A 26,172-nucleotide genomic window follows, 5' to 3' on the forward strand; every position below is an offset into this window, starting at 1 on the left:
CATGTTTTTCACATCTTTATATTTTCAGTGAATCCAGAACAGTGTGTGTTTACTGCGTTTATCCTCCGCTTCCTCGTCCGCTCTCTGACCTCGTGGACACTCAAACCTAGAAAGCCGTTCAGAAATCGACATAAGGGTATACATGCCGCGATAATCTGGTTTCTCCAAGCTTCCTTATGCTCATTTCTCTTAATCCCTCACCCCCGATTATGAAAACCAGCTTTCTGTTTTCAGGGCATTTGAGAAACAGATAACTGCCGCGAGAGGGTGAATGACCTGATTACTAAAGTGCATTTAAACACACTCAGTCAGTCGGTGAGTGACACAGCAGTGTCTAGGCCTTCACCCCCGGCAGAATATCACTTTGTTTTTGAGTGCTGGCTCTTGACTCCAACACTCTTTGCCAGCCAGCCCATTGTTCAGCGGCTCTGATTCTCCATCAGGTGAAAATCATTAGCCGTGCCAATCTCACCACAAAGGGACGCTCGAGGCAGGTGAATTAAGTCTGCTGCTCCTCCCTTTTTTCATGCAAATAAAGTTTCCCAATCTGTCCCGCCGCAGAAAGGATCCTTTCGGTCGACATCTGCTCAGACAGTCAAAGAGAAAGAGCAGAGTCGGGGCGCACGTTGCATTGTGGGATTGACCCGAAGGGGGCAAATGCAATCAAAAGATGAAGTTTCCGTCCGCGTGCACCTTTGTCAGCTGCTGGTAATTGACATGCCGGGCAGTTTTCAGTGTCCTCCTGACAATCTGTCTTGCAGTGGCAGGCCTGGGACGGGTACAGTAAGGAGGTGTCAAAGTCCCACTGTTGCTGCCAGGTTCTATTCATAGCTGATTAATAGTCTCATTAGTCTCTGTGCCAGAGGTAATGAATGGCTGGCATTAAGGCTTAACGAGGAAGGTTACTCTACATCTGCATAATAAATCTGGGTAACCAATACGCAAAAACAGTCAAGACGGAGATACGCGCGGCAAATCATTCATCTTAATAATCAACGGGAGCAAAAACTGTTTCTGAAATTGAAAATAATTGGAGCCGCTGTAATTTCAAAGTTCTGATTAAAGCGTAACATCTCCGGCTTTTTGTCTTGGCCTTCAGAAACCTCAGCGAGTGCAGCTCAAACACGATGCCAAGCTGTTTGTTTTTTATTCATTCATTCTTTTATTTATTTATTTTCTGTTTTTGGTGCGCTGATAAGAAAGCCTTGCTCATTACAGAGGCCTGGCACTGCACATCTCCACCAAGCGGCTCTGACAGGAAGAGCAGGAGCACTTTAACCACAGATAGCCTCGCCGGGACGGGACCAGCAGGCCGCGCTCGTGCAGAATGGAAACAAGTTTCTCAGAAGTGAACAGCGGCGGCTTCCATGCCTAATGTGGTCGGGTAATGATGACTGCACAAGAGCCAGAGCCAGCACAAGGCTAATGGTCCATTACTGAGTCAGTACTTTTATCTGCCACGGAGAGAGAGAGAGAGCGAGGAGGAGGAGGAGAGACTCTAACCTTCCTTAGCAGAGAGGGGGAATGAGGGAGACAAAGCAGAGAGTCGGTAAAAATGGAGAATCGTTTTGATGTCACAGTGAAATATGGAGCTCAGGTGGCAGGATGAGAGATGGATCCTGAAACTGGTGACACAAACATCACAGCGCAATAATTGTATAGTATTGTTTAATAGTATTGTTTAATTTTAAAAATCATTAAAAAAAATCAAGGTTTTCTTGTTTTTTTTTTAAATAGTGACTGTTACAAGAATGTTGAATATCAGCTCAATTTAATACTAATTATTATGACAATCTTTCTTTTTTCTTTCCTTTTTTTTTTTTTTTTTTTACAAATTTTCCAGTAATGTTTTAATAATTTTCTCATCTTTTTAGTAATTCTCGGATTTTTTTTTCTTCGTAATTTTGGTTTACTCACTTTTTTGATCATTTCCTCATCGTTCTCTGTTAATTTATTTTTTAAAATTTTGTTTAAATGCTTCTTGTGAAAGGCGTCGGAATGCAGCCAGACTTTCACAACACGAAATCTGATGCTGATCCAATACTGATCAGATGTTATAATATCATTTTAATAATTATGAATCAAATTTTCTTGTAATTAAAAAAAAACAACTCTTTTTTTGTTAATTTTCAGAGGGGCTTTCATACTAGTGTTCCAGGAATTTCTCGCTAATTTGCTCATGACCTTTTTTCTCATGTTTCTGACAGAGTTCATGTGAATTTGCTCAGGTTATAATAAAAGCACAGCACTTTAGTCACTGTCGTGGACTCGGAGGGCAGTGCAGTGGAACACGAGTGTTTGATGAGAATAAACTACAGCTCCAACTACGCCGTTTCTTTTTTTTCCTTGAGAAAATATCTCGCTCTCCTGCTCGCTCTCTTTCTAGATAAGATGGGAGATGAGCAAACCTGACAGCTCATGACATTTGAACAGCTCCTTAATGTGCCGACAAAGGAAACCGAGTCAGAAAGAGAAGACAAATGTTTCAAGCGCAGACAATGTGAGAGGTGAAGGGAGAAGAAAAAACGGGGAGGGGAAAAAAAAAAGAAAAAAAAAAAAAAAAAACAGCTGACCAAGCACGGCTTTTTGTTCACTTCATTTTCTTTCCAGTACGTTGTCGGCCACAGTAATAAATTCAATTTATACAGCACTTTTCAACTCTTACAAAGTGCTTTACAAGCAATGCAACAATAAATGAAAGCCAATTACACCAAAGAATAAAGATACAACACATTAATCAAAAATAGCATTACAAAAGAATAAAATATGCTCAGTGTACCTGAGGAAAAAAAAAAAAAGAAAAGACTGAGGGAAAAAAAAAAAGCTCAGTTCACCAGAGAAAGAATATATTTCTACCTTTTCAGGAGACAACGGCGTCCCCTGTTAGGAATGTAAGCTTTGTCTCGGAGAATTTCTCGCCTTCTCTATCGAGTCCGGAGGCGTTCTCAGCGGCCGAGGGGAAACTGACAGAGATAGCGGATCAGATAGCCTGCGAGGCACAACAAACACCACTTGCTGAAGGGTGCAGCGTATCAGGATCTGCACACACTCCCCCCCTGCTGAGATACCACAGACAGTCCCAGTCAAATTAAAGCTGCGCTCTCACAAGGCTGACGACATCCTCCAACACACTGTCATCTTCCCAAAAAGAAAAAGTCCCTGCCTCTCAAACTGAATTCCACATTCATGTCAAACGCCCCGGCTCTGCGCGCTCCTCCGACGTCCTTTTCGGGGACACGTCGAGAACAGAAATCAAGATCAGAAACGTGGCGGCTTCGCCCGAGAGAGAAATGAACTTCTATAAACAACACACGACAACAAAAGCTGCAAAAAAGGAATGTGTGCCAGTCTGAAAAGCAAATGAATTCTTCTATGAAGCCTCGGGTGGTCGGGTATTTTATTTTTTAATTTATTTTCTGAAAAGCATTCTTGTGGGGGATGCTGTTGGAGGAGGTTGGGAGGGGGCGACCAGAGTCAGGCGAAGTGAGGGAACGAAGCTTGAGAAATTAACATCCGTAAGGTCACGTACAGCTTTGCCATCCATCATGTGACTTGAAGCTACTGATGTGACTGCCGGCGACTTCTCTGACTGCTGCTGCTGCTGCAGGCCTGGGCTGCACATTAAGTGTGAAAATGTGAGTGCTACAGCTGCTGTGTGTGACTATATATGGGCAAGACATGCTGTGATGAGAGGCTTGGAGGGGGTCACACATGCACGCCTATGTTCAACATTACAAGTTAAAGGCGCCCAAATTATTATTATTGTTATGTTTTTGCCTACAAGTGGCACAGATCTGATTTTTTTCCCCCTAGCAGTGTCCACACTAAAATGTGATCTCTTTAAAATCCACTTCTGCAGGAGCCATTTGTTTTACAGTTTGCTTTACCGTATTTAGCCAAGTTTACTTTAAATCCATACATCATGGAAGAGTAACGTTACTTTTTTTTTTATTTCTTACAAGCATAACACACTGCACACTTACATGCCTTTTCACTCATTCGCCTGTTGTAAGCTAACTCAACCTGGACCTTCAGTCAAGCCAATTCATCAGTGAAGTGATACAAACACTGTGGATATTACAGAAGCGGGTTGCATGAAGTCCATCCCTGTAGGAGGCATTCATGAAACTTGACTATTAGCTTGAAAGCCATGACAATAAAACTTCCTGTGTGGTCCTAGATGGGACGTGTATCTGATTCCTGGATTTGCTGCTGTGTTTTTTTGTTTGTTTGTTCCTCCCTCCTTACTGCGCAGGTACACAACACTGTCAGCGCTCCATCATTCGGTTTCAGCAACGGTGGGCTGAAATAAACGACAACAGTGTGGTCGCACATTCATGATGTGGAGAGATCGATCAGCGCCTTCTCAGACCGCTGCACCTCGGCGCGCACCGCTAATTCAAACATGGTCACGATAGACTGTCATGAAAATTCTGTTGTTTGGTATTGTTCAACATCACGGGTGTTTGACTGAACTGGGAAAAAAATGACCCGTTCAATATGGTGCAAAGCAGAACCATAGAAAAACCAAACCGTTCAGTCCACAACACACCCTACAAGGTGCAGCGTCACACACACACACCCACTGTGTGAGCCGAGTCATCTAACACACACTGAGCTGATGAGTGGATGAACACACTGAAAGTGATTTTATGTTTGTTTTAAATAGTCCGAGGAGACTTGTGCCTTTGAAAGAATATTTGTTGATTTCATATCGATATCCCAAATCTCTGCAAATAAAAACATTAGAAATGATGTTTTTTTTTTTCTCCCTGATGTACAAAACAAACCTGAAACTGAAATCATGACCCAAAACTGCGATACAAACCGAACCGTGGGTTTACTGACGCCCCTTTTCAACACGCATATCTGACATAAATAGGGCTGCAAAATTCCGGGAATTTTCAAAGTCGGAAACTTTCCATGGGAATTAATGGGAATATACGGGAATTAACAGGAATTTACAGGAATAAAATGGAAATTTGCAAAATTGCATGCTGGCCTATAAGCGGGAACTTAATGTAGTTGAAGAAAAACCGTCTTGCAGCATAATCCTGGTTAAAACAACCAGATTTAATACAAATTCAGTTGAATTTCCACACGGCTCGGCCTCCATCTGAGCCCACGGACGACATCCAGTCCAGGAGGTTTTGATGTTATGACTGGGGTACATATATTTGACCTATGGTATTAAAGTTTAACTGGAAAAAATAAGTCAAAATGTGTTTAGTAGCTATTTAAGAGGCTTTCTATCAGCCAGCGAGCTCCACTGTGATGCTGCTTCTTCTGCCTCCTGCTAACCACTTTTCTTAGAAATACAGTTTTCATATAAGAAGGTAGGTTACAGTTTGATTTAGCTGCTGACTGAGGAGTGTTCATCTATTCACTGAGCCTGTTTCTATTCATTTATCCGCCATCAATCTTGAAGGACTGAGAAAACAAAAATCTACTCAAAATAAGTCCAAATCAAAAATGTCATTAGTTTGCACGCATGTCTGCTTATGACAAAACAAAATTTCCAAAATTCCCCAGCTGAACTTCCCATGGAAAGTTTCCGGAATGTTTCCGGAAATTTACCAGAAATTTTCCACACCTTTGCGACCCTAGACATAAACGTGCACGTGCCTGAGATCTGCTCACACTGATGCTGGGCATCGATGGCATACAAACAACCACGTGAACCGCCCAAACAACAGCAAAAACAAAAAGCATGTGAGAGGTGAAAAGTCTGATCGGAGCATGTGAACGCAGCCGGCGTGAGGCTCCTCCCTCCTGCAGCGCCGAGATACATCAGGGAACCGCAGGAGCCTGATGTGGAGGCAGACAGGACACTTAACAGGGAGGGAGGGTGTTTGTACTTCTTAGCGGGGTGTCTTTTAATTAACAGGCTTACACCTCTCCACACACACACACACACACACACACACACACACACACCTGGCTGGGTCAATGAGAAAAGCGACGTGGTCCTTTCCATACGTGCATTCCATATGTTTTTGCGGGGGCGATGGTATGTCTGGGCTTGCCTCCACCTTGTCCCTCAGAGCGGTTCACTCTCTGGTAATGTGGTTTCCATAAAGAGCAGCTGAGGATCTCTGCTCTGCGGCTTTCTCTGAGGAAACCCTAAGCAGCGGGGTTCTGGTGTTGGTATGTGCGCGATACAGATGTCTATGTAATATTTGTTGTGGGCCTGGTCTGTGTAGCTTGATACATTCTACTGTCTGAATTTTTCATTTATTATTCCTTTTATTACTATTATTATTATTATTATTATTTATTTGTTTTTCTTTTTTTTTTTTATTTATTTTTATCTTAAATATATATTTTGTCATTCTTTTTCTTTACATTTTTATTTTTTATTTTTATTATTATTTATTTATTTTTTATTTATTTATTTATTTATTTTCCCCTCAGACATTGGCCGCCTGTATCCGTCCAGGTGCTTTAAATTTAGCTCTGATGATGTCAGATTATGGTGGAACCTGATTTGTGGGTGTGGGTTTACCTGCCTATTTAGGATTGTCTCTCTCATTGTTTGGTAAGATAACCTGATGAAGGTCTGCGTACCGAAACGTTGTTATTAACGTTCTCCTTTTGCAAATGATGCGAGCAGTGTGCGGGAGGTTTTTGTTCTGGTATGTGCGCGATGCCATAGAGTCTACCGGGACAGAAAAAACAAATCCATAAAATAAAAAAAACCTACAGTATGAGCCTTAAATTGGCTGAACCCATAACGTAGGGGAAATAAACGCCCTTGTTTGGGAGTGGAGGCTGTAATTGAATGGGGTCGGGGTCCATCAATAATTAAGCATCCGCTGTGTGTATGTACAGCGTGCCTCCACCATGCGACACATGTAGTCCCTTGATCTGTGAGCCACTGGTGAGTTAATTTGGGCGTGATTGCTTTGTTCCCCTGAGCGCCTTCCCTTAACACACACGCACACACACACGCGTTCAAACACACACGATCACAAGGCCACCAGCTGCTTGCCCAGACACGGTATGCAAATGAAGATGCGTGACCACAGTTTGTAATGTAAACACCCTCCTTCCCCACCTCTTCTTCCCCCCTCGGAGAAATCTGCATCGCATGCATCAAGTGCTCCACGCGGCGGCTGGCGGAGGAGAACAAGGCCTCTCGGGCTCGCCTTTCAAGCACATCAAAACAGCCGGTGACGCCGCTCATCTCCGGAGCATTTTCCTCCGCAACACCCGACGCCGCAGCCCTTTTTTGTTCTTGTACTGCCTGCTTTTGTTTCTTATTACCTCGGAGGTACAAGAATACAATTCAACCTTTCCGAGGGAGCCGAGCGAGCCTGGAATAAAGTGCTGTAATTGATTTCAGAGCAGGCGCTGCGTGAGTGTGTGTTTGTGTGTGTGTCCGTGCACTCACGGCGTTTTATGTGTGTGCTGGTTGTGTGGGGAGTTTGACCAACGGGGGAAAAGGGCGGAAAAGGTCAAATAAAATGTTTGTGGAAGTGGAAGAAACTGCATCCCTAATGAGAGCAAACAAACAAAGAGTTGAGCTGATCAGACGGCGGCGGGCTAACCCACGTCTGCTCGTCCTCCTCTCCTTTATGGAAACTGTGAGGCGCAGCAGGGTGGAGGGTGGAGGGTGGAGGTGGATGGTGGCCTCACAGGGAGGAGGAAGCCCCAGCCTGGCGGTGCCACCCACAGGGGTCAGACGCCCACAGCGAGGCGAAGGGTGTGAGGGACAGTGGTGTTTTCATGCCACGTGGCACTTCCGCTATTTCTGCTGTGAAACTGCACCCAGAGGACCGGCGCTGTCCAAAAACATCACATCAGCATCCTGGATGAGTGTGTGTGTGTGTGTGTGTGTGACGATGGATGGAGGCATACTGTGTGCGAGGGTGTGTGTGCTTAATGAAAGACCGGAGCAGAGGGTGTCAAGGAAAGGCAGGTCACACACACGGCCGGGCCTAAAATTGGTGTTGATATCGAGAGCGACCTTCAGAGGGCAGAGAGCTGACGCAGGTAGCAAAGGCTATTTTCAGCTTGTTTTGTTTTTTCTTTTTTTTTCTTTCTTTCATTCTTTCTAAAACAAGATTAGAACAGGTACCCAGATCACTCTCCAGCGACAGTCCACTTAGAAATAAATGAAGCAAGGCCGTTCACCCGGAGAGTCGAGCACAAACAACCCCATGGAAAAGTTCACCCCATGCTGGCAGCTTCAACGTGCAAATGTGCACACACACACACACACACACACACACACACAACAGCATCCTTGAGAGACTGCAACACAAAGCTGCCATCAGTGCCTTTACAAAGTGCAATTTGGTGGGGGCTGATTTCTGCTCTTCACAATCAATTCAGGCTCCAATCCGCCTGATCAGCGTCCTGCAGCCCTCCATCTAGGAACCACATCCATGTGTGTGTGTGTGTGTGTGTGTGCGCGTGCACCTGTGTGTTTTACTGAAGCATGCCGACTTGCGCGCGTGTTTCAGGGGCTTTATTCCCAAATTTGAATTTTAACAAATTTCGCTACAAGGCAGAACTCAAATTTACATACGATTAAAATTCCATATCCCATGCCCCCTTTCTGCTGCTGCGCCGCTTGTTTGCGATCACAAGCGTTCATAAATGTGACTAAAACGCTCTAAACAATATTATCTTATTTGTTTTGATAACTCCAACCCACCAACAGCAAATACTAATTAAGTTCAAATGGGGGTTTATCGTTACGACAAACACGGCGCGGGGCCGCTCGTGATGAATAAAACATGACGTTTTTGGACAGCAGTACGTCTAAAAGGTTTATTACTGGTGTTTCTGGATTTATTTATACATTATAGGGGTTCAGCTACTTTTTGGAGGTCTTTTTATTCCCATGTTGCATCTCATTAACCTCGCCAACAAAAGGCTCCTCTTTCTTTTCTGTCTGACTGGGAAGCTTTCCAACTCCGAGTGTTTCTGCTGCATCACTGTAATGTAATGTACTGCACTCTGTGTGTGTGTGTGTGTGTGTGTGTGTGTGTGTCATCAGCCGTGGCAAAGCAATGGGAGAATCAAGGCAAGGGGAGAGTGAGGTAACGAGAACAGTGGCCTTGATGTAATGATGACAAGACAGGGAGGATTAGGAAGAAAACATGAGCAGAGATAATGTGCCGGCGCTGATCATTTAACAGAATTACTTTGTGTCCCAGTTCAACCAACATGGGGGTTTGAAGACCAATAAGACCTATATTCATAATATATATTTTTTTATTTAACCGAAGCCGCTGATAGCAGAAATTTTGTGCTGATATTCAACATCTTTATATTTCATCTATACCACAACACAAACAAGCAAGAAGACTATTACTAGAGTAAATATTTTGCAGTGATTTTTTTAATACTGCAAATGTAGAAATAAAAATGATGGGAGAGATACCGTCAAATAATAATAAAACCCTTAAAAAAAAAAAAAAAAAAAAAAGGGGGCCAAATAAACCTCTCTCATACGGGAGAGGGAAAACACGAACATGCTGTTGTCCGATATTCAAAATAAAAGCAGATGTTGTCCCAACACATCACTGGGTCTAACAGCCGCTGTACAGAGAAGAGCGCAGTTCAGCCTTTCGTCCATCGGAGGCAGCGCTGAGCAAACACGAAACAGAGTCAAACAGCCTCCCCCTCGACGTCAGGCCGGCAAATCCACTTCCCATTTTCAGGTCCCACTTACAAACATACCTTTCCTCGCTGGCTTTTCTATTTTGTCGTTGTCTTCACTATTTATGACTTTTATTCAGCTCATGCAATCACTGATTTTCATTCTTCTTTGACTTTGTGCAACTTGTAAGGCTTTGTTGTATTTAAACGTGCTATATAAATAAACTGACCTGACTTATATGGCGGCCAGTGGGGCTAAATGCAATAAAAGCATCACTACATTTGATTTCAAATATTTCTCAGTAACTGGACTGTTACTGTTTGACAAACAGAAGACAAAATTACAAGCTGACCTGAAACCTATAGCTGTAAAATGATGTCAGTTTCAGTAGTTTTCTACTAGTGCTGAGGCTATATGCTGCTGATTAGTAAAAAAAAAAAAAAAAAATCTATATTTTTTTCCTAAATGGTTCCAGATTTCACTCATCTAAGCTCAAACAAATGTGGATCTTCTTAGCCAGCATCTGCTCATTTTCACCAATGCACAGTAAACAAAAGACTACTGTCATTTATGAAGCTGATTTTCTGGAAAAGTCCCCAGTAACTGCTGTTGATTTGACTCTGTTTGGGTCAGTTTGAGTGCCCTACCACGCCCCCTGGAGGAGGAAACACAAATTCTTGGAGGTGGAATATCTCCCTGGACTCTGGAGGAAGTGGGACTGAGTGCATGCATGCGTGTGTGTGTGTGTGTGTGTGTGTGTGAATGTGAATGTGTGTGTCCCAGCACTAGGCGACATGTGTTTAACTGTCACATTTCCTCGGAGGCAGCGGCTGTTAGGGATACACTCCTCCTCTCTCACTCCTCTCTGAGGCCGTTTGATGCTCACGCTGCCACAGCACCCGGCGCTGTGCTGACACATGCACATGCTCACACCAGCACACATTTGCTCCTGCTGGCCCGGCCCTGACCCTGCTCGCCTGATGATGGAGCACGGCGTATTCCCCGAAGTGAGACGGAGCTTTTATTGGTATTGGTGGAGGCCGGCTGCGGGGAGAGGGCTTTTAGCAGCCTGTTCTCACCTCCTGATTTGAACAGGGAGTACGGGCGGAGCTCAGAGACACACCTTCTGCCTCTCTGCCTGCTGCACACGTCTGATACGGGATTAGAGCGATTCTTCTTTTGCTGCTCGCTCTACTGGAAGCCTCTTTGTTTCTGTCTCGAAACACGACTATCGGATCAGGATCAACTTGCATTTTTTTTTTATAATACATGCATTTCTATTATGGTGACTGTTTTTTTCTTGATGTTAGCTGGAGCCGTTCTGCAGCACGTGACGTGACAGTGTCATCATCCAAACAGCACAACAAGCTGACAGCTGCTCTGGGACAAAACAGAGCTCCTTCATCTCCGAGCAGCTTTTTCTCATTGTCTGTCTTTCAGGCCAACAGCAATTAAGTTCTTTATTTACACATAAGATATTTATTTACTATATTCATACTGTATTCCAGTATATTCTTACATCATTTTGCACAAACACAGACACACACACACACACACATATATATCGATATCTATATCTATATTTATAGATATAGACCAATAGATATAGATACACACACACACACACACACAGGTATATTTAAATTAATATATATTTGTGTTTAATTACATATTATAAAAATGTATTCCATAAGGCTGACAGTTTCTGCCACCCAGTACCAGGCATCAGGCACTGTCACATGGAAATTATATTATACCTTATATGTTTTGATTTTGTTCTATAGATACAAAATCTTTTCTATAGATATTTTGCACAGTTTCATTACACATATAGTGTTTGCAAAGATTTGAAGGCGAAAGGTTTATAGATATTCTATAGATCTATTTTTGTATATTTTATTTTTTATTGTTCTTACAGGGTATGAAAAGTTTTTTTTTCTGATATTCTTTGTATTTAGCTGCTGCATTTAATTGTGTTATTTGTTGTGTTTCTTTTTCTAAAAATCGATGTTTCTCCCTCTTTGGGATCAATAAAGCACATTCATCCATCCATCCATCCATCCCTATACATCTATAAGATATTATTGTCTACTAATTTGGAAATGTGCCTTTGGCTTCATCGTGGTCACATTCAAAAATACACCTAATCAATACCACAAGCAGCACAGGCTGAAAACCAGAGAAGAAAAGTGAAATTAAGTTAAAAATAAAGGACCATTTGTACATTAAAGCCGCCCTCCTTGCACATGTGCAGTCAGTGTCTGAGCTGTGGAGGATCAGCCCAGTGATCCATGTGTAAATAAAAACCGTGTAGAGAAACAACAGAGCTCAAATACTTGCAGATTTTAGTTACATTTGGGGAAATGGTCTTGGTATTTTAAAGAAGAGCTGGGGGGATTTTGGAGGCAGCTCTGCCTTTTGTTGTCCACGGTGTGAGGAGAACTGGCTTTGGCAGCCGGTGTGTGTGTGGCAGCTCCTCTCTGTGGCCGGGTCACGTTCACTCTACACTTACCAGGCTCTCAGAGATTTGGCCTGAAAATGGGTGCTTCTTATTCAGGACCAAATGCTACTTGCAATTTAGTGTACTTTTTGGTTGGCTCATTCCAATATTTGATATTTCTCTTAATGTTTCTTTGTGTTTTAGTATGATTGGATTGGGCTGCTGTTCCCATGCTGAAGATTTGACTTTGGGCAACAATAAAGCGTAACTGCTCTCCCTCTATCTATTAAGAGGAGGTTTTGCTCAGGCTCTCTGTGTAGTGTTGCTTCTCTGCACATGTAGAGTGATTTTACAGAACTACAGAGAGGGGTTCATTTTGTCTCATTTCACAATTTCCTTTCCTTCATATTTACGACGCAGAATGGTTTGCGGCTCCAAATTGAGCAGTTGTTAAGCACATTTTCATTGGAAAGTCAATACCGCTCTGTAGCCGTGCAGAAAACTCCACACTGGCTGTAATAGCTCAGTCTCTCAGAGGCATGGTGAAGCTTCCTGTACATATTGCACAGCTTTATGTGTGTTATGGTGCGTCTTCCTGATTCATGAGTCCATTCTGAAGTGCTGCATGATCTCTGTCAGGGAGTAACTGCCTGTATAAACCCCTGGTTGGTGGCTGCAGTGCCATCTAGAAACTAGGAGACCATTCTTTTCTACATCATTTAAGATCAAGTTATTAGAATTTCACTCTGGCCAAAAAAATGTCATGTCTAACCTGACCTTCACCCGAAAAAGTTCTGTACCAACCCACCCTGAGCATGAAAGATGACAGCCTTTCCTCAGTCCGAGCCTGACTGGAGCCCAGAAAGGCATTAATGATACGGCCACTAGAGCAGGGGCTCCCAGTCTTTTTCATGTCAAGGACCCCCAAAATACCCAAGCACAATAAATCACACTGACCCTTACTTGAGAGAATTTTGTCCTAATGCACCCTCTACTGTAAGGTTGGGAGATAACAGAAGTCCTTACAGCCGCATTATGATCAAACTAGGATCACAAATTGCTGACCCAGAGTCTGAAAACTAATGCACAAGATAATGATATTGCATTAAGCAATGTTCCCCTCATAACCCTAACCCCTAACCCTCATAACCCTATAGCTTTGATGCGGTTTGACACTCAAGAGGAAAAGTCTCATCACTGGAAAGACAGCGACTGTGAGGAACCTGGAGGACTGTCTGCAACATAATGAGCCTATATAATAAAGATACACTACTCACAAAAAGTTAGGGATATTCGGCTTTCGGGTGAAATTTCAGGATGAACCTAAAATGCATTCTAACCTTTACAGGTGAACTTAATGTGACCTTCTGTAAACTTTTGAATGCACATGTCCAACTGTTCAATGTTTCAGTACCTTTTGCACAAGTTGCTGTTCTCTAACAAGGAGTTTAACGGCAAAATTCACATCAGGTGTTTGATGCTCCAGCTCATCGAGGTCGTATCATTAGGGAACGGCTGCTGGAGACTGGGGTACCTCAAATGGAGTGGCCTGCACTTTCTCAGACCTGAATCCCATAGAAAACCTATGGGATCAGCTGAGTGGCCGTGTAGAGGCTCGGAGCTCTGTACCCCAGAACCTCAATGTCCTGAGGGCCGCCCTTCAAGAAGAGTGGGATGCCATGCCTCAGCAGACAATAAGTCGACTTGTGAACAGCATGAGACGTCGTTGTCAAGCTGTAATTGATGCTCAAGGGCACATGACAAGTTATTGACACTGACATTTTTTGTTGTGGTATATCCACCACTGTTGTTGGCTTTTGTTTCAAGAAATTGCTTGAGATGAGGAAATCACCAGTGCATGCTTCTACTTAAATGCCCTACTTTCATGATATAATATCACTGTAGCGTGAACTTTTTATATTTTCCATAAATTTCACCCAAAAGCCAAATATCCCTAACTTTTTGTGAGTAGTGTACTATAATTAAAGCTGGGAACCGAACTTAGGTACTTCCATGGCACCGACCAAACGGCTTCCATACTAACGAGCATCGAAAAATGCCATGGTACCAAAATTTGGCTCCAAATGACCTAAGGAGTAAATCTCATCACACCCAGCGTTATAAATAATTGATTTATAACAAGCTTTTCTAAAACTGGCGTTGAAAAAAGTATTGATCAGGAACTGGAATCAAAATCAAGGTATCAGGACCAGTATTGACATTTTTTCACAATACCCAGCCCTAACTATAATACAGGCTATTTACATATAATTTAACTAATCAAACAGGCCAGCAGAGCCTGTAGGATTACAAAGTGGAGTTAAACGAGCTGCTGAGTCCAGGCCTTTTGCTGCATGTCCCCTCCTCTCCCATCTCTCTAAACTGTCTCTATCAGATAAAGCAGAAATGCCAATAAAATTATCTTAAACCCACACAACAAAAATGTCAATGTCTGCGCCACTCCTCCCCAAGCCAACCAGATAAATCAGAAATTAAGCTCGAGCCACAACCAAGCCCATCGGGTCCCGTCGGACTTTGGGCAACAGCGACAAGTAGATATAAATTTCAAATTTCGCCAGCTCCTCCAGCGCCTCCACCCTTCCCGTCTCCGTTGCCGATCTGTCACTTTGTCAAGCTTCAGCTTTGGGGACGGCATTGACTTCAATTTATCACGCCAGCATTCCTGTTGCCTGCACACATACATACACAGAGAGAATGACAGAGAGAGAGAGAGAGAGAGAGAGAACAGCCCAGAGACAGAGCACTCAGGCGGTGATGAGGGATCTCCATCTCTCGGCGGGGGTCTCGGTGCGTCTGATGGGAGGGGCGGACAGGACTCCTCTGTTTACTGTCACTGTCGACGGGGAGGAGGGGAGACTAATGGAGGCCTGGCTGGATGACGGTCAAGACGAAGAGGGAGAGGAGCAGGCAGGAAGGCGAGGAGGATGGAAGAGAAAAATAAAGGATGGAGGGAGAAGGAGCCGAGAGAGGAGAGGGAACCAGAGGGAGGAGGGACGGGAGGGAGGCAGGAGCCGAGGAGGACAGCTTGCACGTCGAAGCCTTGGCTTGAATAATGACTGAATAAATACATTTCCATCAGAGCTCTCATGGCGGCTCCTTCCATTTTTCTAGTCTTGGTAAAGACCTATAACATAGCTACCAAGTCAAGCCTACAAAACGGCGGTTATCAAAGTGGAGTCCGGGGACCCTCAGGGGGTCTTGACGGGCTTCCTGGAGGTCCTCGGCCAAGTAAAGAATAGTTTTATTTCAGTATCACATATACAGGGTGACCCAAAAAAAACGGGAATTTTTGAAGTGCGTATTGGCAGACATGAGCAAGTGGCAGCACAATTTTTAAAAAATGAATATTCCATCATTGTTTCTTAAATGGCATGTTTTAAGGTTTCAATTACTATGAATAAAATATTTTTCTTCCATCACTCTTGTTTTTATTGGATTGTTCAAAAGTTCCCGTTTTTTGGGTCACCCTGTATAACTAGAAATTTCTGTAATACAAAAACATATGAGTGGTTATTTTGATATTCTTCTAATCTCAGCACTTTGTGAATGATCAAATATGTTATCTAAACAATTTAATAGTAAGCACAGACCAAAATAACCCATCATGTAAGGTTTGGTAGTAAGGTAAGGGAGGGGCTAAAGCATGGAAAAGTCTGAAGCCCCCTGGTTTATAACAGTGAAGCTAAACCTCCTGTGGAAGTGACACATGGCATGCAGCATCCAGTGTCTCATCTAGATTGCATTTTCTATTATGTGAAGTTGGCTGAATATCTGGTGACATGTGTCTGCATTTCATTCAGCTGGGTGAAATTCACTTGCGGCAGCCAGCAGTGAAGCAGCATAAGAGCTGAGAGTTTATCCAGCCAGGAGGAGCTTTCGAGCTTCTCCAGTCAAGAGCCCGGCTTTGGCACCCGCCGCCGCAATGTCACATCGTTTACGTGAGCCGGAGCGAGAGGCGAGAAGCGAGGGAAGGGAGCGGGGAGGCCAAGCTCCAGGCTGAAGGGGCAACATAAGCATTCACATGGTAATGGGAATGCATCTCTTGAATTAAATAACAAATAGGAAAACACACACACTTAAGGGCAAACAGCCGAGTGAAGCGGCGCCGCTCCAGTTCTGCCCGTCCATGTCGACTGCTGTGCTGTCTGTCCATGCATAGCGTCGCTCACATTAGGTGCTCTAATCTTCAGCTTGCTGTCATTGACAAGTGGGCTTCTGGGAAGAGAGCCCAGGCTGAAAGTCTGTCATATGGCAGTGGGTTTCTGCCTATACATATGGTAATATGCACACGGCTGTTCTTTCCCTCTCACTTATGGAGGTCAGTGTCTACAGTATAGTGATTATTATATATGCGGTTTTAAAAAGTCCTACATGTTGGCGAATCTTGTGCTCTGGAGCTCGAGAAACAAAACAGCGAGAGTCAAACAGACCAAAAGGCACAGAGGCTTTAACCTCTCCTGTGCTCAGCAAACCAGAAAGCATCTGCGCTGCGGGGCTGCAGTATACGTTCAAGAGTGGCTCTTTATCAGATTTCAAAAATACAGTCTCCCACGCTCCTTAGTCTGTATATGGAAAGATGACAATCATATAAATGAGAGCTTTGTCTTGCCATGCACGACTTCAAAGTTAAGAAACATGACCCATTTCCTCTCCGAGCTGTAATTGCCGCCCTCAATCATGCACAAGTGCTCGAGATAATGATGCCTGGAGAAGGCCACAAATTGTTGCTGCACATTGCCTACAGATGACAGGTGAAGGCGATCCTTTAAATAGCCAGTGCTCTACACAAGACTAACCCCCCCACCCCCCTCACCCTCTCACCCCCGTGATTACTCTGACAATAGCAACCCAGGTCTGCACCGCATACAGAAAACAACAGACAAAATATGCAGCAGGGAAGCCGTCACGTCGGCCTCTAGTGGTCACGTTTAAAGCGCAACGAAAAAAGGCCATGTCTGTCTGCAGCAAATCTGAGACAAAGTGTTAGTGAGTCCATTTCCAGATAAAAAAATAAAATCAACTTTTAGGAATTACAACTGCATGAGGCCTGCTGGAGGTGATACTGGTATTTTTCTGTCAGAAGGTGTATTAGTTGCATTAGTTGTAACTTTCCTTACTTTTAAACGTAGACTAAAAACCCATCTCTTTGGTCTGGCCTTTATGTAGTGTCTTATAATATTATAATTTTATAGTTTTATAGGTACTCTACTTCTTATTTAATATTAATCATTTTATCTGTATTTGTTTTATTGCTATTTATTGACAGTTTCTATTATACTCTACATTCTATTTTATTGTTTTTCATCGTGTTTTTTATATTTTATTCCGTATCTTATTCTTGAGTTATTTTATTATTGCTGTGTCTTTGTTGTTTTAAATCATTTCATATTGTTTTTATATTTTTATTCAGTATCTTATTCTTGAGTTATTTTATTATTGCTGTGTTTTTACTGTTTTAAATCGTTCCATATTGTTTTTTATATTTTATTCAGTATTTTATTATTTATTTATTTATTTATTTATTTTATTTATTTATTATTATTTTTTAAAATTAACCATATTTTATGAGCGTGCATCGGTCTCCTGGTCCTTTCACTTCTTATTTTATGCTTATTTGTCAATCGAGATGTAAAGCACCTTGAATATCATGCATTTGTTTGAAAGGTGCTATATAAATAAAATTTGATTGATTGATTCCATGTGACAGAAACACAATTTGCAGCAGCAGCTCTTGCTAGCACAGCCTCTTCTTGTTGCCACCCACGTGAGCCACATAAACTTCTACAAGACTCGAGACTGAACGCAGCAGCTATAGAGGGAACGTTTGAGTTAACCCACACAACGCTGCATAATTAGGGCCCCTTGAGGCTCACTTTTGGCTTTTGTGCTCCCATTTACCTACATCTGTTTGCAACTAGTTGACCCACATTGCACACGGCTGTGGAATGTCCAGGGAAATTGCTCGAGACTGCAATTTGCGGACTATTTTTGAACTGCCCAAAAACTCTTCCGAGGCTTTGAGATTGCTGAAGTGAGATGAGGCGAGCTGAACTGTGAGGGGGAAATAAAAAAAAAAAAATCTGCTCAGTGTGTACAGTTTGTCTTGACACGACGCCATTGTTTTCCACCGTTCAAAGCCAGTAGTGTTGATAGTGAACACAGAACGGCATGAATGTCTGCCAGCGTGCGTACGCCAGCGGCCGACAGCTGACCTTTTTCCCTTTCCAGCGGCTCAGCTACGTCTCACCACAGCTGGCAACGTCAGGATGCAAAGATCATGAGCACTGATGAATATTAGCCAACGTGCTGGTGTTGGTGTTAAGATAACACACGCCCATTGATTTCTCTGTTGGGTGGAGACAGCTTCATCCCTGTGGCCGGTCCCGGGCTTATCTCCCCCTGCTGCTCGGCGGCAGACAGCCTGACAGGGGGGCGGGGCTTTTTCCTGCTCCTGATTCAGGACGGGCAGGTGTGAGCGGGACACCTGACTGAGGAGGGAAACACCAGGGGGAGCAGAGAGGAGGGGCTGTGTGTCTTTGTGTGTGTTGGGCGGCGGACAAAGACGCCAACAGTGAGGGGGTAGCCACTGTGTGTGTGTGTGTGTGTGCGTGTGTGTGTGTGTGTGTGTGTGTGTATGGGGGCATATTCAGGACAGCACAATTAACCCTGTGCCTACTGGCCAGACCATCAAAGGGAAAAAGAGCAGGTGGCTGTGAAAGACAAGGAGAGAGAAAGAGAGAGAGGAAGCGGGACGAAAGGTGGCAGATGGCTGTAGGAGTGTATATATGTGTGTGTGTGTGTGTGTCTCGACCCTGCAGCACAGCGGAGGAGAGGAGAATCGAGGCTCGAGGGAGACAGCTACCACTCAGCTTGAACTCGAGAGAGTCATTTGAACCTCATATCACAGAGCTGCATCCACAAAGTGCTATTATCCATGGAAACGGGGCTGATTTTACACGCGGGCTTCTTGATACACCGGCAGAGCTGCAGTGAATCAAACCTCTGAGAGACGAAATCTCTTTGATACAGCAAAGGCAAGCATTTGCGGAAAAGCTCGGCAGCTGTGGATATTTTGATAAAAGCACACATTTTCAATAATTTCGAGGAGGAATATATCATATCAGAGTGACTCTTTAAAGAAAAAAACATTCCTACATTCACCGTCGGAGCCCTGAGTGATGACTGGATAATGAACTGATGTAAAAAGAGACAACTGGATATATTTCTGACGGTAAGTAGTCTTGGATTAGCAGGAATGATCCCAGGTCCATTGTTGAGACAGATGCACACGTTTAAAAAAAAAAAAAAAAAAAAAAAAAGTTCCCTGTAATATTTATGGATTAAAAAGAGATTCATTTCTTTGAAGGCCTGCTTAGGGCAGCCGTGTGTGCAAGGACAGCTGCCTCGGTAATTCACGCTATTTATCTTCAACTCCTACAAAAAAAAAAAAAAAAAAAAAGAGAGGATTGGGGCCATGGAACGTGGCTAAGCTCTTATCAATGATGTCAAACAGAAACACAAAGTGAGCTGCAGGTCATCATTATTTCTGACTTAGTGTCGTCCAACAGGAGGGGGAGGGAGGAGGGGGGGGCACAGCTGGGGGCCGCTGGTTGGACACCGCCATGCTAATCCATTAGCCACCTGCGCGCGTGTGTGTGAATGTGTGTGTGTGTGTGTGTGTGTGTATGATTGGGCTTGGTGGGGGGATTCACACTTGATTACATTTGCCATCTTTCCACAGCAAAATGGAGAGTTTGGGGAAACAGATACACACACACACACACACACACACACACTCTTTACCTCGCTCGCCTTCCCTAGGATTCCATTTTCCGAATTAAAGTTATTTTACTTTTATTTCCCTTGTCATTTTATTGATCCCGTTGTGATTCTTCTATTCTCCACTACCTGGTTTCATTTGAACTGTTATTCAGTGAAAGTGTCCCGGCTCGTCTCCTTGATTTTCTTGTTGATTTGTTGTTCGTTTTGAGACAAGATACTTTTATCAGCCCCTGGGTGGTTTTTTTTTTTTTTCTTTTCGTCTTTTTTTGGCATTTCTGCATCATTTGATAGTGACAGAAAATGCAAGATAGAGAGAGGGGAGGACATGCACCAAATGGCTCAGGCTGGATTTGAAACTGGGCCACCGCAAACGCAGCCTTGATAAGTGGTGTGCACTGTACAGGTGAGCTGCCGAGGTGTTTAACACTGTGGAAATGAAGTTAAATTTAAGATTTATTACAGTGTTTTTAATGATCAGAGGTAAGAAAACAGTGGCTTCTATTTTTAAATGCTATGTCTTGGTGTGTCAGACTCCAACCTGCTCTCGGCACATCACTTTAAAAATTTAGCGCTCAAACTCTGCCTTTGGATTTACAGACAGATGTAAGGAAAAATAAACCGAGCGTATGGGTTCAAACCGGGGTGAGCCACTTGCTTAAATAACCTCCTTATCTTTTTGTCAGGACGCTGTGCTGAGGCGCAGGCTCCGGGTCCAGCGGCTTATCCCGACTCTACAAATCTCATCAGTTGAGCCATTTTCTTCACACAACATGTCTGGAACAGCAGATGTGGAACGGACTGTGTGCTCACCGAAACGTCTACTGACTCACCACCACCTGCTTCTATTCAACTACCATTTAAGCAATTTCATGTTTTACACAGAAACTCTGATGCTAATGATCCAAACCACGTCTCCTTGTTTGGACTATTGAACGTGCACGATGCACCGCTGCAGAGGCTCGACTGAAGTGATGAACTCTAGACTCAGCTGACAAAAACACGGAATAAACTCGGAGTTTATCAGCAGAACCATGTAGATTCAACCACCAAATGATGTAATCCAAAGAGGTTCATTAAATCTAAATGTTGGTACAAAGTTAGGATGTTCTTATATTCAGATTATGCCTTCCTTGATGTGCCTTGAAATGTTTCGACCACTGTGTTTCACTTGTTTCAAGTGAAAATTCACTTGAAACAAGTGAAAATTTGCTTGTTTCATTGGCAAAATTTGCCAGTGGAAAAAGTGAAAATTCACTTGAAACAAGTGAAAATTTGCTTGTTTCATTGGCAAAATTTGCCAGTGGAAAAAGTGAAAATTCACTTGAAATAAGTGAAAATTAGCTAGAAACAAGAAACAAATTTTGCCAATGAAACAAGCAAATTTTCACTTGAAACAAGAGACAGTTGTCTAAAAACAAGTTACTTCTGAGGTGATCATGTCTTATTTTAAGTGTAATGAGATATTTTGACTAATAATAAGACATTTCTGACTTGAAATAAGACAAATAATCTTGGTAAGATTTTGAGTTTTTGCAGTGAGCTGGATTACGCTGGTTTGACTGTCCTGTCTGATGGAGAGAAACCCGGAGACGGGACAGTAAACTGGGACAGGAGCCTCCCATCAGCTACCACAAACCTGGGACAGCGTCATGACGGGACTGACGGACAGCAGGACATGTCAGAGTGACATTGTGTTACAAGGGAAAGACTGCAGGACACACAAACATGCCAAAGTAAACAAAGAAACGTATCGTTTTGGAACAAGTATCCTAACTTGGTATCAAATGACATTTTTATTCCATATGTTTTTGTCAGCTGAGTCTATAGAGTTCCTCATTCAGTTGACTTTCATCAGTTTTTGCATGGTGTACTTTGACTTTTCAGCACATTCACTCACTCCTCCTCACGGATCCGGAGCACAGCCTCTCCTAGAAGCTGACAAAGTGGCGGTAAACGGCTTTAAAGTGGCGTAATGCGCCCCCTGCAGGCCTTGTTGGAGGTCCTCAGCTCTTGGGCCACGGCGGCTATGAATGGCTGGCCGCATTTATGAATACACAACTTGGGTGTCTCAGAAAAATGTGAATACAGTGGTCCCTCGCTCTAACGCGGTTCACCTTTCGCGGCCTCGCAGTTTCGCAGATTTTTTTTTAGTGCAATTTTGCATGCTTTTTTTTTTTTTTTTTTTTTTTTTTTTTACTGGACTTATTTTTCTACGAAGGTTTGAACTTTGCGAGTTTAAACAAGAGAAAAAGTGAGAAAATGTTAATGCCTGTCTGAGAAAAGTGTATAAAGTGTGTAGTGAGGGGTTTTACAGCCTTAAAACATCTAGAATAATTGTAAAAAATAAAGCTGACTATTTCACGGATTTCGCCTATTGCGGGTTATTTTTAGAACGTAACTCCCGCGATAAACGAGGGACCACTGTATACCGTTTAGTTTCTGTGCTGTTTCTGACCGGGAGCTGCTCATTTTGCCATCGATACACCCAATCCGACAATCGCCAATCACCTCCAAACAAACAAACTGTTCCTCCAGCAGTACAAGCGATATACACAAAGATTATGCAGATTATACAGATATACAGATTATGCCTGGCAATCGACTTCCCTCAGGACGGGTATTTCAGGTGTGTATTTTATATTTGTGGCACTGTTTGCTGTCATTTTGTGTCACACTGGAGACGTTACCGAGGTGGTCGACATTATCAAAAATAAGTTAATAGCAAATACACATATTGCCGGTGAAAAGTCCACCTTTTCCGTCTGAAAAGTCACATCAACTTACAAATCAAGTAGAGGCCGGCATCATTAACGGCTACCGGTCGTATATTGATACTGACATGGGCTGCGTTGCTTAATTAGCCTGCTGGTTGGTTTGCAAGCTACCGATGCCAGAAATGCAGCTATTTGTTTTTCTCAAGCTACAAAATGGAGGAACGACTCTTTTACTAGCCGGCTGTTTTGCGTTTAGCCTGTATTTGTGCACCGCCGGTTCTCCGCTGGACCTTCAGGGCGCCCAGGACGAGGTCAGCACGAGGTTTGTGATGAACCTGTGAGAGCTCGATGAGGCCCGCGAGGAGCGAGTGAGGGTGCGGGGGGTGGGGGGGCTGGCAGATGGCGTACCGTGCTCCAGGATGATGAGCTGGGCGCTGGACTGGATGTTTCCGGCATCGTTCTCGGCGAGACACTGGTAGAAACCTTCGTCTGACTTGACCAGGCCGAGCACCTGCAGGTTGTGCTCCTTCTACAGGAACCAAGAAAACAAGGAAAAAGGGAAAAGAGAGAAAGAAAGCATGTAAATAAGGCGAAACTCAGTATTATGAGGCTGCACTGCAAAAACGCAAAATCTTACCAAGATTATTTGTCTTATTTCAAGTCAAAAACGTCTTATTTCTTAAAATAAGACATGATCACCTCAGAAGCTAATTGTTTTTAGACAATTTGCTTCTGAGGTGTTTCAAGTGAAAATTTGCTTGTTTCATTGGCAAAATTTGTTTCTTGTTTCTAGCTCATTTCCACTTGTTTCAAGTAAAAATTCACTTGAAACAAGTGAAAATTTGCTTGTTTCATTGGCAAAATTTGCCAGTGGAAAAAGTGAAAATTCACTTGAAATAAGTGGAAATGAGCTAGAAACAAGAAACAAATTTTGCCAATGAAACAAGCAAATTTTCACTTGTTTCAAGCAAATTTCACTTGAAACAAGAGACAATTGTCTAAAAACAAGTTACTTCTGAGGTGATCATGTCTTATTTTAAGTGTAATGAGATATTTTGACTAGGAATAAGACATTTTTGACTTGAAATAAGACAAATAATCGTGGTAAGAGTTTGCGTTTTTGCAGTGTGTAACAGAATTAAATCGTGCATGACTACACGCAGACCAACGAGACAAACAGAGATATTACTGGGAGCCAAATGATCTTACAATTATTTTGAAGTAGTCGCTGGGGATGACAGCGTCTCCGTTCTTGACCCATTTGACGGTGGGCGCTGGTGAACCCGTGACCTCGCACTCGAACACGATGTCCATGGACTCGTGGGCATAAATGTTGGCCGGCCGCTTGGCAAACTGGGGCGGGACTGTGGAATCGAGACAGAGAACAAACAAATTGGTCCAGTTCATGTCCAAGCTTGAGGTTATGTTTTCTTATTTAAGCACAAAGGCGGGAACAGCAGCAAATTGGAACAAGAGATATCTCCTGTTTGGTGTTGCACGCCTCTGCCAACCCGTCACGCGTTAGTTTCCATGCGTGTCTGTTGAGACTCATAATATCTGCAGTGAAGACGGAAGGAATTCAGTAAACAAACCTCCCTTGTCAAGTGTCTTCGGAAAACTATGCCTTTTGTTGTTGCCTAGCGTATTTTTCATTGTCTTTCCCCCTCGCCGCAGCCTTGTCCTCGTTCTGCTGTACGTCTTGGAGTGTGTGAGTGTGTGAGTCCATTGAGAGAAACAAACAACAGACGCAAATTCCTCGTGTGTGTTCACACGCTTGGCAAATAAAGCTGATTCTAATAATAATTTAAAAAATAATAATTAATTAATTAATTTAAAAAAAAAAAAACAAAGTAGCCATGACAGGAGAAAATGCTTCAGGGATGGATGTTGATGCAAAGAAGCAATAAAGTCTAAAACATGGATGCTTCACACACACACACACACACACACACACACACACACACATCTTCAAGAGTTATGGAGTTGACTAATGGCCAGAAAACTGTTTTTGCATCGTGACGTTACGCCGTCAAAGTGAAGCTGACCTCTGGGATATAAATTGTTATGACTTTTATTCTCTAAGCGGTTTGAGTGAGACAGACTAAAACACGCTCTTGACCTTTGACCTCAAAAGTCTAATCAGTTCATCCTCAAGTCTGAGTGGACGTTTGTGCCGAGATCCCCTCGGGGCGTTCCTGAGACATCGCGCTCGTTCGTACAAACGGACGGACAAACCGATAACATTAATGCCTTCGGCTCCGGCTGTCACCAGCACAGAGGAACTAAAAAAAAAAAAAAAAAAAAAAAAAAAAAACAACACTGGGGAGAGAAGAGCTGTTCTCGTGTGAATTCAGTGCGAAATCTGTCAAAACCGAGCAGAATCAAACTCCGGCGTTCACAATCCCTGGCAGGAAATAAACCGAGCTAATTGACACTTCGCCTCTCTCGGGCGGCAGCGACAACAAACAAACAGCGTCATCGCAAAACAACTTAGCCAATTATTTCCTACACAGCTGCCACTTGACAAAACTGCGACCCTTCAACCAGCGAACGGCATAGTTTGGGGAAAAAAAAAAGAAAAAAAAAGCACCGACAACCTCTGCTCTTTTTTATTGAAGTGCAGACGTTAAAAAAAAAGAAGAAGATGACGAATAGAAGAAGAAGGTACCAGCAGCACTGTGTGTTATCATGCCACAGCAGCTTTTTGCAGATCCTCTCTGGGCCTGCTCATCTGATCTGCACCTCATCAATCTGTCCTGGAACAAGGACACGGCGAGCGCAGGGCCGGGCCTCGTCCTCTCTCTGTAATTGGACGGTGCGTGTATGCGAGGAGACAGGCCGTGTGTGTGTGTGTGTGTGTGTTTCTCTCTGTGCACAAGTGCCTTTCTGCCTCTGTGCACTCTGTGATAAGCAGCGACCTCGCTGACCGCGGTTTAATGGCTGTATTGTTAGCGTGTCGCGCCGCGTCGAGCCTCGCTATCAGCCTCCTGGACTCTGCGACTGCGAGCCATTAGCCTCCATTCAGACGTGCTGATTGGACGCTGGCGACGGTGGGCAGGTGAGGTCCTCCTCTGCTGTAATTCAGCAGAGCAGGAGGTTGTGGGTTCAAGTCTGTGGCGACATTATTCCAACATCAAACTGCTGGTTAGCAGGTCAGGCTGAGATTCACACACGGCCACCGATACTGTAAGAATGAGAGTCCTGATTTATTCCATGTTTTTTTTTTTTTTTGTCATTAAAACCACACAGAAAAAAAACCTCACTGTTAAAAGCAGCTTTTTGTTTGGTGATGCTTTGTTCCAAACATAAAGCAGAGCTGAGCGACACTGTGGCCAAAGAAATTAAATCTCTTTTTTTTTTTTTTTTTTTTTTGTTCCAATGTGTTCACAATCCATGATTTTTCCATGGTTTACTAAACATGATCATCTGATTGGTGATCCGTGCACGACGTGTTTCTGGGCACGCACGTGTTGTTAAAGTGAGCAAAATGTTGTTTTTTTTGGGGGGGTTGTTTTTTTTTTTAACAGAGCGCTCGGCGTCTGTTTTCATGTTCCACCTCCGACACCAACGGATAAGAAAAGGATTCAAAGAGCAGAATCACA

The 26,172-nt window shown here is 43.3% G+C and overlaps 1 protein-coding gene across 5 annotated transcripts in view; it reads right to left on the minus strand.

The window, feature by feature from the left end:
• neo1a (neogenin 1a) overlaps positions 1–26,172 on the minus strand; it is a 243,274-nt gene that overhangs the window by 59,640 nt on the left and 157,462 nt on the right. For all 5 annotated transcript variants that reach the window (XM_030046518.1, XM_030046513.1, XM_030046517.1 and 2 more), the window contains exons 6-7: positions 23,780–23,934; positions 22,979–23,099 (exon numbers count right to left, since the gene is read on the minus strand). In XM_030046518.1, coding sequence (XP_029902378.1) covers positions 22,979–23,099; positions 23,780–23,934 — 276 coding nt within the window. The remainder of the gene's footprint in view (positions 1–22,978; positions 23,100–23,779; positions 23,935–26,172) is intronic.

This window comes from Myripristis murdjan, chromosome 3 (genome assembly GCF_902150065.1).
Source record: "Myripristis murdjan chromosome 3, fMyrMur1.1, whole genome shotgun sequence".
NCBI lineage: Eukaryota > Metazoa > Chordata > Actinopteri > Holocentriformes > Holocentridae > Myripristis > Myripristis murdjan.